The 14130-nt window shown below is 34.2% G+C and overlaps 1 protein-coding gene across 6 annotated transcripts in view; it reads left to right on the top strand.

Moving 5' to 3' along the window:
- LOC145662909 (popeye domain-containing protein 3-like) overlaps window positions 1-14130 on the top strand; it is a 406613-nt gene that overhangs the window by 344977 nt on the left and 47506 nt on the right. For all 6 annotated transcript variants that reach the window (XR_014127119.1, XR_014127121.1, XR_014127120.1 and 3 more), the window contains exon 5: window positions 8497-8637. Coding sequence is in view for 3 of the 6 variants with exons in the window: in XM_081728928.1 (XP_081585054.1) it covers window positions 8497-8637 (141 nt within the window). In the remaining 3 variants the exon portion in view is untranslated. The remainder of the gene's footprint in view (window positions 1-8496; window positions 8638-14130) is intronic.

Raw genomic sequence — 14130 nt, forward strand, 5'->3', positions numbered from 1 at the left:
ATTTAATTTGGAACTTTACATTTCTTATGATGGAGTTTACTCATATTTTTTAAAATAACAAGTAAACGGCTGGGATTATCGAAAAAGACGTCGTATAACTTTTTAAAGAGTGTTAAATTATCTTTCGTATGGTGTATATTTCAATCAGATTGGCTAATAAACAACGAAGTTATGACAATTTAAAGATTCGCGTTGAGTCGATTGATTTTCCCAAATGTCGAGCGAGAGTTCATTTACCGTAATAAAACTCCACTGATGGATGCTGCATTGTACAAAACAAATCATTCTTTTATAGTGTATTATTCATAAGTCCCACTTTTACCAGAAGCACAAAGTAGCCTGACCAACAGGCCCGTGTCCAGGGGGTCTAGGGGGCCGGGCCCACCCTAAATTTTTATTGGCCCCCTAAAATTTTCACGGTAGCCTTGCAAATGAACTATAATATGGTGATGAACTATAATATGGCTGGATCGCCCCCTTCTACATTTTTGGGCTGGCTACGGGCCTACTGGCAAGCCCGGTTATGAATCCAATATGGCGGCCATTAATTATGGTCCATAAAAATTAGTTTCTTGCGAAATATTGACCCGAGTATCTAGATTTGTAAACGAATACGGACAAAGTAATATCACCTCTTCTATTACTATTCGCTTTGATACATGAATCAAGTTTAAGAATATCTTAAGAAATTACGTGCGTAGCGTCACGATAGAAAAGTGTTATTGTTTCTTCTGAATTGAAAGAGAGCTGCACAGGAAGACTAAGAAGTAAATTCATGTCTTTAAACCATACACATTGGCTTTATATCCTTTACAATATTATAAGGAAATTACATAAAGCAATATATTGTTATAAATTAGAAAGTAAATAATTTCTTTCGTATTGTAAGAACAGAAACACAACACAAACACTTGGTTCGATAATTTGAAATTCACAATATATCTTTTGGATTTTCTATGTGTACAAACAGTTTTATGATTTCGACGAACAGTTAATATTACTTTTTGTACAAGCTATTCTATAAAGAATCATACATTTAAGTTTATCTATTTATTGGTACGTTTCCAACGTGGTGTAAATTTACTGTGGATCAACTGAATTTTCAAAAATAATGAGTGCTACTTACATGAAAGTTCTATTGGTCTAGATATTCGTTTTCAGTTTCCATCACCTTTCCACATGTTCCCTTACAAATAGAACAAAAAAGCAACACGGGACACTTGCACTTCTACATCTTGGGGTACATGTCTTGTAGGCACATTTCAAAAAGAGTTTCCTACATGCTTCGTATACAACTGGAATAGAAGTCCATGTTGGAGAAAGTTCACTTCCATTGTCAGTCCATCCCCAGTTTACTGGTGAAGGAATATGTGCTATCTTCTTTATTGCCTGGCCCCAGATTTGTCCAGTTTGGTATGCTGCACGCTTGGTGTGAAGAAGCAAGGCATCACAAGTTGGAGAAAGTGCAGTAAGAGGTCTGCCCTTTTCCAAAAAGAATTCTCGCTGGACTTCATTAACTTTAAATTTTTCACTTGTTTTTGAATATAATAGGACAACATATCGTTGCAGCGAATTAAAACAATTTTTGCCTATGTTGATTACAAGGTGTGAAATAGTTAGGAAAGCTGTGGTCACCTCTGGATACAAAAGCCGTGTTTTCCATGCTTATAATTTTCCATGTCCGAGAAAGTATGACACTGTATCACATCTTGTAAACGCGTGGAGGCCTCGTAACGCAGTTGATTTTTCTTTTCCTAATGCTTTTGAAATATGATGAACTGGAAAAAATCAATGATGTTTCTTGGTGCCGAAAGATATCCATAATTCTTCTAAACCGTGTCGCTCAAAGTCGTAGAAAAACGGTACAGCAAGTATTACAACATCTGTGTCTACTGTGCGGATAACTATCTTCTTGTGTGCAGTTAATGCTGCATCAAAGCAATGTAACATGATCCTACTATGAGCTTCTTCTAAACGATTTCCTGATGATTTATTTGAAAATGTTGGAAGATTTCTTGAAGTTTCTATGTGATATCCATTACTGGTTGCTACCTCAAAGTTACTTCCTTTTCACACATAGACTTTTCCAGAAAAAGGAACAGTTCTTTATTTGCGTCATTACGAAGGAAATCGTTCCACTTGCTAGGAATTGGTGTAGTTGGTGTTACTTTTGCCCTTACTCCTACACCCCTGCTTTCTCTTGTGGAAGATTTTATGCTCTCTGAACAGTATCTATCCCATATCAGATCCACTTGCTTTGCATGGAATGTGTCTGCTTCTCTTTGAACATATTTGAAGAAATTACACTGGAAATAATCACAAAATGTTTCTACTGATACTGGTGGCAAAATGTGAACCAAAATTGCTTCATCACATAACAAAACATCACAAGAATTAGGAAAGTGTTCTTCTTTGCACTAGAAGCATAACTAAGTCGGACTTTTTTGAGGATTGTGAATTATGGCAGAGAGACTGTGGAATTGGTTGACTCGCACTAGAAGCATAACTAAGTCGGACTTTTTTGAGGATTGTGAATTATGGCAGAGAGACTGTGGAATTGGTTGACTCTCGTGCTGAAAGAATTCATCCAAGTCAAGTCGTCTTGTTTTACTGACGCGTAATAAGCGAGAGAATAGCTTAACGTCCATCTTAAGTAATTTTATTTCATTTCTATTTGTTTTATTCTTTTGAAGGGAAGAATGAAGCACTAGAGAAGATTTTTTTTTTTCATGGGCGAAAAGAATGGCTTGGTATATTCTACTAATCTTTCTTGCACAAATTCCTTGTACAGACCCTTTTTCTTCTGTTGAATATAGGGATTCAATTATATCACCGCTATAGATAATTCTGGAAGCAACATTAACAAGTCCACTATTTTCTTCAAACGGATTCCCTAATTCGACTAAAACTTCTTTCATCTTTTCAACGGACGATTTAAATCTTTCTTGCATCTACGAGTAATCTTCATTGTGCTTATTATCAGGATCATATTCATTATATGATATTTTGAATTCATTATTAGTTTACTAATTTCTGGTCCCGTTGTCATCCATTTGACAAGAGCATTGTCGTCGTGTAAGAGACCAATCGCTCCGCCATCCCCTTTTATAATTTTGTTATTCTGTTCGCGAGCCGATGTAAAGCTATTGCAGAGAAAGTTTTTGATGTCTTTCTTATCACAAAGTAACCCATTTCGAAAGCATAATCTCAGGATGTGTTTCTTCCAACTTCTTCAAATCAAAAATACGAACGGGAAGCCAACGAGCATAGTTAAGGTGGTCAATTGCGAAAACAATTCTGCCATTAGTTTTAGTGTTTCAATGTAGAGCTTAAAATTTCCTTGACGTATGGCTCTGATGTAAATTAAGAGTAAAATCACGAGACGGAAATATATTATCCAAAACTTAAACATTGGACACGAAGATTCCTCTTCAGTATACTAGTCATTGAAAGATTGCCCTGATGAAGAATTCTTATATGCATCACGCAGCAAATGATGTAAAACTGTCAGAGTAATTTGATGAGCAAAACGAGCTTTGGTAATGTGAGTTACTTTCAATATACTGTCAGTGGTTCCTGGTGTTGCTACATCTGACTTGTATAAAATTTCTACCCAACCACTTCCATCTAACCATTTGCCTATAAGATGCAGGAAGGCTTGTTCGATGTACAATCCTCCCAGCATTAGAATTTGATGATCTTCGCCATATAACTCTGGCCAATTCCATTGAATTCGTTTCCCCAAGGCAAATAGTGGTTGATCCATTACAAGAACCGAAACTTGTCCTTTGTTGACTTTTTCTTTAAGTTCTCGTAGAACATTCATTTCGTGCCGTATCTGGCAACAGATTTAGAGTCTTCCTTAAACAACGGAAGCAGGCAGCATATACTTGGCATTTGCAGAGTTTCAGTTTTCGAGGCATGGTGTACAGACCAAGTGCAAATAGTGTCATTTTCTAAGCATGCTTCAAACCAACACTCCCAGTTTTTTTCTTCTGTGAAAAATCCATTTCGCGGAAGAACTTTCTCTACACACTGCGGATTCTGTTGAGGTAAAACTGGTTCCTTATTAGTGATATAAGCAGGAGGTACTAGAGCAGAGATGCAAATAACCACTCACCCGGGGCGAATGGCTCATCGGTGCGGGCGAGTATTTAATATCATAACCAAGGTAAGTAAATGATTTCTATTGTGGGATGTAGGCTAGTAGTTTTTTTCTTGGGTGAGTAAAATTTTGTTGCTTATTTGCATAGAACTAGAGCATAATTATCGGAGAGAGCAGGAGAAGTTCTCATTTTTATATTCACTTTTCCAGTGAGACATGGTCACGTCGAATGCCAGGGTATCTTTAGAAGGATGCTGGAAAATAGAAATGCTCGTACCATGAGAAGAATCCTTTGATGTTGTGCTAGGATTGTACTCAATATTATCTAATGCTGCAACGGTTAAAATACCTCGACGAAGATTGGAAGAACAAACCCATTTCGTCACTTTGATTTATCAAGCACTGAGAAAGACTTGAAGATATTTCCTGTACACGTGTAGACGAATTGCCTTGTGAATGCAGTTCATTTATGAGAGATTTTTTTTACGAGTTTTAGCATACACGCTCAGCCCAACATAGAGAGGAATAGGTGGCTCGCGTTTGCTTTATGCCTTGCTGCTTCTGTTTCAATATCGCCTGCTTTCTGATAGAAGTTGGCTTGCTATCAGGCGATAAACTTGAAGTTGCTTGACTTGCGTTGCTATCAGGGGTGACAGGTGAATCATAAGTAACATATTAACAGCAGTTATTAGTGAAGGAGGAACAGAATCTTCATGGCAGTGATTCTCAAATTTTCCTGCAAAATGACTCTTCTGGTTTACCATATCCTTTCGAAGCATCTTAACAACACGACTTAGTGCCATAGCATCTTCATCAATGTCTTTCTCCAGTTCACTTATTATGTCAGATCCTTCTGAAAGCAAAACATCTCTGCCGGACAGATGAGCTGTTAGCTCTGGCCTGTGACGAAGAATCCTTTCACGAAATCTTGTACTATGAACTTCTATTTCTTCTGATTCAGGCTTCTTCATAATCGTCATTAACCGTGTTTTGTACAATTTAAAAACATCGCTCATTTTGAATCGACTACTTCTTGGTAACACAAGAATTGTGGAGGCGCCACAAACTTTTCCTTTTTTGTGGGATTCCGAACTATTCCCGCCGAAACATTACACGGGAGTTACGCCGTTGTTACCTTCAATGGAAATACTTCGAGAGTAGTGCAGTTGTTATTACTCCAAGTTTTTAAACACTCAGTACTATCCGATTCTTTTGACGTATTTCGAAACATGATTTGGAGTTCATTCCTTCTCATACTTACTCTGTGAGGGATGGGGGAGAGAAACATGTTTGTTATTACTTTGTCGTACTTGTTTATAAATCTAGATACTTCAATAAATATTTCGAAAAAGACTTATCTTTATGGATGATAATTAATGGCCGCCATATTGGATTCATATAACCGGGCTCGGTCAGGCTGTCTTGTGCTCTGGTAAAAATGGGACTTATGAAGAACACATCATAAGAGAATGATTTGTTTCGTACAATGCAGCATCCATCAGTGATGTTTTATTACGGTAAATGAACTTTCGTTCGACATTTGGGAAAATCAATCGACTCAATGCGAATCTTTAAATTGTCATAACTTCGTTGTTTATTAACCAATCTGAATGAAATATACACCATACGAAAGATAATTTAACACTCTTTAAAAAGTTATACGACGTCTTTTTCGATAATCCCAGCCGTTTACTTGTTATTTTAAAAAATATGAGTAAACTCCATCATAAGAAATGTAAAGTTCCAAATTAAATAATTTCTGTAGGTGTTAATTTCAGTGTTAGGTAAAAACTTTTGTTAATTTATTAGACCCTGTTATCTTCTACGTCGTTTAGTTTCTGAATCGTGAAGATTGGACTATTAGTTAAGGAGATATATGCCTCTAAAACCAACACTATGAATTCACAGAGGCGGCCATCTTTGATAGCCGCCATATTGGATTCTGGCCACCCGTCGGAGTGGGGCCACTTCGATTCCTGCTTAGTTGGATCAGGGGAACAACATATCCGAGTGGTACCTTTTTAACACAAAGTGCAGGGTTTGGCCATTTTTTTGCCTTAAGCTCCCCTACTACTAGGACATTCACAGGATTTGTGGCATCTTTTTTGTTTACACTATTAAAAAAAAAAACATGGTTTAAACCAGCCAACTCTGCTGCTGTACCAGTGCTAGATGTATACTTTTTATAAACCACGTTTATTTACAGTAACATTTTTCTGAAACTTGTATTAATATTATTTTGTTAACTTCTATAAAACTGAAGTTCAAAAGTACCAGCATCTTAACTTAGCTTTAAGTTAAAGTTTTTAGAGCATGAGCTAATAAGTATTACCAGCAGATTACGAGTCTGTATGATACGTTTTAGATCCATTACTCTACTCTTCACATTTATTCCCACAAGTAAAACAAAGAACATTGCATACTTGTATTTTTCAGCTAGGTACAGGGTATTAATGAAAACTCTAGTGTTAGTTTTGATTTTTTTAAACAATGAACCCATTATTATCCCAAATTTATATTTTGCCAGGTGCTTTACAACAATACTATCTATTCATGGAATTAATTTCAAAATTTTAAAGTGTATACTTTTTGAAAAATTTTGAAGTAAAATTTTGAAAAAAAGCAATTCTGTATTAGATATATGATGTTAATGACACAACAACCAGCTCTCTAGCACAATTAGGAAATCCGCGATTCCAATTTCAAAATACATTGAACATACTATTTTGGGCAATTTTTTGAAATTTTATATAGCCTTATCTACAATACCGGTTGATAAAGATGAAATTTGGTATTTTTCTTAGTCTATATGAATGGTACCTCTGTACAAAATTTCATGACAATCTGTGATTGTAAGGTACCGTAAATTTTGTCTTCAAATTGTGTTGATTTGACCTGGAACGGCTCCCTCGTAGTGATAAATCAAAACACAGGTAATCGGTCGACTTGGTTTATTATGCTATGAGTAAAAGTTGTACAAAACTACTTAACACAGTATTGTATCTGCGGTGTTTAGCAGGCTTCAAAGTAGTCTCCAAGTTCATCGAAAGTTCATTGCCAGTAATGGGGAAGGCACTGAATACCATCCGCTACATGTGATTCGCTAACATAAACCTCCTCGCGTTGAAATACTGTCAAAATGTTCATTTTGTTAGCCAAATGTTTCCTACACAATGGCTGTTTCACTTTAAGGATGAGATTCTCATCACATGGACTGAGATACTGTGAATATGGCAGGGGTAGAAGCACTTCCTATCCCTACCACTGTAAGAGACTCTTCGTTGTGTGTTCCGTAAAAGCTGTCGCGATATTGTGTAGGATGATGATGATCAAAAGTTCTTGAAAAGTTTGATGCGTTACTACGCGGCGAAACGCCAGTAATACTGGGCATTCAGCCTTCCCTCACAGTGGATGGCACACAAGAACACCTTGACAGTCATACATCAGAATGACCATGACCTTTATTGGTGGACGAGTTTGTCGAACGTTCTGTTTTTTGTAGAGACTCAGAATGATTCCATTCACTGAACTGTAGCTTGGGTTTTGATTCATACGCACATGCCCATGTATCATCCATGACAACGAATCTGTTTACTCCACCTGGTGACTAAATTATGAACTTCGTGCAAAGATTCTTTTCATGAGATACTTTGTATTGTTGATAAATTCCAAAACTAATTTCAAACTTTTATATACAGCTTTTGCGTTTTTTAATATTAAAATATTAAAGAGAGTACAATTGAAATATTAAAGAGAGTACAATATTTCCATAGAGCAATCACTTAAATCCGTTGTTTCCATTGAATGTGTATTATCAATATCTTAGCAAATGGGAAAGTTTATGAAATGGAAATCCGAGGCTACAGCAGAACGTGAGGTCAAGGCCTGTTCGTTCTTTTGTGAACAGTATCTTTGTGTGCTGAGATATCGAAGTGGACGGTGTCCTTGAGAAATAGTGTTCAGTAATCCTTCCACTGAAATTAGTAAATTGAAATTTTCGTATTACGTGCGTTGCTGGTAAGTTTGCTCATTGTAATCTCACATTTCAAATATCATTTCGCCATTTGAAATGAGAGTTAAATAAATCTATCATCTAGTAATAGTAAAATTATACAACATAACTTGTCCATACTTACAAAATGATATAATCTAAAATAACTAGTCCTTCAAAACAAGTTATTTTCAAACGTTTGCTTAGTTTTGAAAAAGAAAATAATAATAGAAAAATAAATTATAAAATTCAATAACTCTCTTTAATTTAGAATATGAAATCTTACTCTGGAAATATTGTTGTTTGTGTTAATTTAGACCCCCCCCCCCCCCAAAAAAAAAATATGCGTAAATTAACCAAGTTCTGTATTTTATTTATTTTTGAAAACTAATACTTCTAGGTTTCCATCACTGCCATGGAAGAATCCAGAGTTTTAATCTGGCATCGGGATAAATTGAAGTTAACCATTATAACAGATCAGTTTCTTCAAGCAGTCTTCGATCATATCTTAGGGAGAGACGTAGTTAAAAAATTAATGCAGGTAAGGCAACAGAAAGTAAGAATATAGTATGCTAAAAATTGTATTTTTTCTTTCTTTTTTGTATTATATATTGATTTATATGTATTACAAAGTATAAGGGATAGTTTGCCTTGAATAAGAAGGATAAAAGTGCATATATTTGCGGAAACATATGTTCTATATTTATAATTTACAAAGAAAAAATTACCTAAACTTTAGTGCAGCTCTGATGGCAGGTCGTCTGCTATCACTGTGCATAGTAGCGGAGAGATACTTGGTCCAATGTTACCATATGAGTGGTTGCAGCTGTTGCAGAATAGCTATAAAATTGGTTTTACTAAGACACAAAATGGTATCCTATACTATTACGCATTCTCCTATCACCCGCCTTCCTAGGTGTGTACATTGTAAATCTTAATGAAACAAAAATAATTTCATGCACTTTATCACATTGGTGACCATCTCGAGCTTTTCTTCAAAAGCTTTTACGGAATGGTTAATTTTACAATAATATTATACTAATGCAATTACAAAATATCATGACAAATCGAATTAACTAGCAAGATAATTATACATTTTTAAAACAAATTTAAATTAGATTTACATTAGCGACATATGGCCTTTTTCTTTGTGTCTTCCCAGACTTATTCATAATAATTAATGCTTGTAATTTTAATAATATTTGTAAAGTATTCAGTGAAAATAATTAGTTTTTGTGTGTTATTATGCATTTCAGTTGTTTCTACTATAGAAGTGTTGTTACTGGTAGGAGTCATGTCCTCATTATATGTTGAAAAGTTTCAAACAATTTCTAAGTAAAACATAATTAGATAAAATGTGTTTCCGGTAATGTGGCACAATACAGCAGTCACATGGTTCGTGTCTTATAAATTTGTGTCTGATAATCTTTATTGGTCTATTAGAATAGTTGATTGCAATCTTAAAACCTTATCGTACATTTATTTATTTCTAACCTTGCATGGATAAATTACTAAAATCTTGATTAAATATCACCAAATAATAATAATAAAGAAAGCGTTTTATGTAGTTAGTTCATGCTAAATATATATATATATATATATATATATATATATATATAGGATGTTTTATTATTTTTTCCGGTAAAACAACCTAGAAAAAGACACAACAGAGATTTTCTTAGGTTATGGTGATGCATTTTCCAGATTTTTCTTGTACACGTTGATTTTAAGGTCAAGAACGATGCGAATAAGGCTGACACCGAGAAATACAAATATCAATATTGGTACTCAGTGGGATCTTTTATATTGACCATGTCGAATGAACTAGAAACTTAAGAGAAAAAGTTCCTAGTTTCTCGAGAAGCCTGAACTGAAATGTGTACTTCATTTCTTCCCTCATACTTAGAATTAAATGTTGACTATGCTGGGCAACACATGGATATCCATATGAATTACGGTAGATTAGCTTTGCAACAAAAATTTTTCACATTCAAGAGAATTAAGTTATTTGTCTATATACTAGCATACCTATAAAACTAAGAGAAAAATGTCGATATTTAAGAGCGTTAAAAAAATCTTATTAACAGTTCTTTCTGGGGTATTCAGGAATTCTTAAATGACAAAGATTTATTAAATTTGTGCAAAAACAAAATATTGGATACGTGCGAAATTTCTGCCCGTTTGTGACAGGTCGCTGGTGAAAGTGCTGTAACCGAATAGATGGCACTCCAACAGCTGGAGTCAGTGGTCACGTAAATGTGTACTAGTGGCTCGTGGCCCATCATCGAGCTACTCCAGGTTATGGATCGAGCTACTTCAGGTTATGGATCTGTCTGGGTTACAGGGTCTGGTGGGTTAGTGGTCTGAGTGCTTTTGGGTCATTGTAGGAGAGTCAGGAAATGCAGAGAGAAATCACATGGTCTAAAAGTAGTCCTTCTTCCTCATATCCTGGATTAAACTGTCCAAAAAAGAATGAAAGATTTCAGAAGTAATATAGCGAAACAAATATTAATTCCACATTAATTGTTATCAATATTGAAAGACAGTAAGTAAAACGTAACGCAAGGAAAGGGGAAGGAAGCTAGAAGCTAGTGTAGAATGTAGTAACACAAACCGCAGTAGAGTAATTTTGATATTATTTCTATAATATTGTCTTAGTAAAGCGTTTGACAATACTGGAAACAATAAACATATGATACTTCTCATTTGATGTATGCTTTTCCAATATGAGAAATATAGATTCAGAAAGTGTCTTTGTTAACTGGCAAATTCCGCGTGAGGGAAGTTTAAATCAATCATGAAATTTAAAAAAAAAAAAAAAAAAAAGAAAAAAAAGGATGAAACTCTAAAAGCATATAACTTTTTGATATTGACATTGGGGAAATAGTCCAGGACGCGTTTGATAGTAAAAATGTCAGGTGAGAAAAAATGTACTGATTTTGTAGATAGATAATGAAATGCAGTCTATATATCCACTAAAAGAAATTGAACGTGACCCAATAAATTAAAAGAAACTAGATATTTAAGTGACATTCGGTTTTAGTGTGAAGAATGTTATGCCTCGTTGAATGCCTTTTTTGGTACAGAAATTGTACATGACATCAGCATTTGTCTAAAGTGCTCTTTAGTCAAAATGTAAATTTCGAGAATACATTTAGCAATTACACATTGATAACTCCATTTACTTCTGTTCTTAGCCAATTGAATCCAGTTCCTACTTTATATTCCTACTTCTGCGAGATCATCTTAATATTGTCCTCCCATTTGCGCTAAGTCTTCCTGATGGTCGTTTTCCGATTGGATTTCCAGTTCAAACTTTGAAAGCGTTCCTACCTACTTTCATTCTGGCTACATGACGTGTCCACCTGAGCCTCCTAAATTTGATGATCCTAATAATGTTTGGTAAACGATATAGATTATGCTGTTTCTCGTTATGAAGTTTCCCCATTCCCGTTCCTCTTGGGTCCGAATATTCGTCTCAGAATCTTGTTCTCAAATACTTTGCCTACGTTCTTCCCTCAGAGTAAGCGACCATGTTTTGCAACCATACGGGACAACAGGCATGGTTATCATTTTATATATTTTAAGCTTCAAAATCCTCGACAGAATTCGCGACTACAAAAGATTTTGAAGTGAGTAACATCACAAATTCCCTGCTTTTAGCCACATTTAATTTCTTCGTGAATATGGTTTTGGTGTATTAATATTGATCCTAAATATTTGAAAGTATTCACTTTGTCAAAATTATAATTTGATATTTTAACGCATCCATAATTTGCCGCATTACGATCCCGACGAACTCCCATGTATTTAAGTTTCTCTGCATTTATTTCTAAACCCATGTCCCTGCGAGCTTTTAATAAGGCCTCTGCATTTCTTTCTATTGTTCTCATATCATCCCCTATTATATTACATTATCAGCATACGCCATAACGTGGTGAATACCATTCAGCTCTAGGCCGTGGTTGCTGTCTTTTATTTTCCTTATAGTGTACTCCAGAACGAAATTGAATAATAATGGCGACAACGCATCTCCTCGTTTCAGGCCATTCTCTATGTGAAAACTCGTGAACAAGAATACCCCTACTCGGATTCTACTTGGACTCGCATTAATAACACACAAATAGAAAGTAAAAGCAATTGCTTGTGTCAAAGTAAATATGGCCTTTTTAACTTACAACCGAAGCAGTCAAATAACCCTACTATGAAAATAATATCTCCAACTTACATAAGCCTCTTGAAAGTGATATTGAGCAAATTACGATAAGTATATGTAATTTTGTCTTTCCTTTTTGGATGACTTAAGGTGGTTAACTATCGAAATGGCTACTAGTGAGCCACCGTGCCCCACCTAAATTTAAAATAATAAGATAATTTGTAAATGATTTGGAACTTCCTTTTTTAATGACATTTCAAATGACTTCACTCACAATTTTAGGAAATGTCCGAATAAAGAGAAAAATATAATATTTTGTTTTTATTTATGTTACTACATTTTATTTTACATATATATATATATAATATATATTTATTGTACCCAAGGATGCATAACATTTCTAACTCTTAAGTTTTCCATAAGTTACAGAGAAAGCAAACTACTGAGGTGGTGTCATATGACACATTTAAATATTTTTTTTTAATTATGTTCAAATGTTGTGGGTAGATAATTCGGAAGATCATTAGATGAACTTCTAAATTGTCTGAATTGTGTTGGTGAAACTATGAAGAGAGAGAGAAAAAAAGAGAGAATTACGTACACTGTTCTTTGATATTTCTTTTCCATTCCGGTCACTTTTGAAAAAAAAAAGGAAAAAAAAAAAGAAACTCAGCACTTCAAACTATTAAGGCAGTGATTCCCAACGTTTTTTGACTAACTATTCACTTTACCGAACTCACTTCCTTGATTTTTATTAATTATATAAATTGTGATAGTGTAATACTATAAGTTTCCTATAAACTAATGACCCTATATGTATTGAGCATTGTTGCTGCCGCTTGTGTAGTCTTTTTTTAACCAATTGCTTAATTTTTAAATTCTAAAACTTCGTAGCATACCCTATGGGACTGCGTAATACATTGGTTGGAAACCACTGCATTAAGGTATTGAATTGTACTGAAATCACTTTTAGGAGTTTTCGCTGTACACTTTGTACCAGATAGAAAAAGATTGCCCACAAAATGGTAAATATTAGAGTACAAGTATTAACACGAAATGTGCCATTTGGTTTGTCTCTACAGTTGATCTGTTTACATTATTGTTGTAAGTAATATTAAAATTTGATTAGGTAATGAGTTCAAACAAAAAAATATGTTTCAACACATTATTAAAATCTCCCTGCGTTTGATCGCAGCACTGGGAAACACTTTATTAACAGCAACCGTAACGCCTAACCTACGAATAAAACAAAGGTATTGTGATAGACAGCACTAGATAATAGATTGTTGTAGTAAATTGTAGAAGACTCAGTGCATATGTGTTTTTCTCAGATAATCACTGTATTGTAACAGAACAAGTGATTGCATTCCATTTAGAATAGATGATGATAATAATAATGCATGGTAGTATTGTCTTCCAATAAGCATGTGTCTGAAGTCTTTTTAAAATAAACATGAAGTTCTGTATTATTATTATTATTATTATTATTATTATTATTATTATTATTATTATTATTATTATTATTATTATTATTATTATTATTATTATTATTATTATTATAATAATAATAATAATAATAATAATTAGAATTATACGATTTGATAATCGTAAATAATTGGGCTGCATTTATGTGGGCTCAAATTATACTCAATGTTTTTTTTTTCTCGCTATTTTACCTTATTTTCCTCATTACATATCTATTTACCAACATATCTATTTACCAGTTTCTCCTATTTAAAAAATGTGCTACGTTGATGCTTTCTTCTGTATAAGTCTGTTGATTTGTATTGTTATAAACAATCTGCTCATTTCCATTATTTTCAAAAATATTGCCCTTATATTCGCAGGAAAGATTATTACTGAGATTGTCTTTAGCCC

This window comes from Thermobia domestica, chromosome 1 (assembly GCF_964235325.1).
Source record: "Thermobia domestica chromosome 1, izTheDome1.hap1.1, whole genome shotgun sequence".
Taxonomy (NCBI): Eukaryota; Metazoa; Arthropoda; class Insecta; order Zygentoma; family Lepismatidae; genus Thermobia; species Thermobia domestica.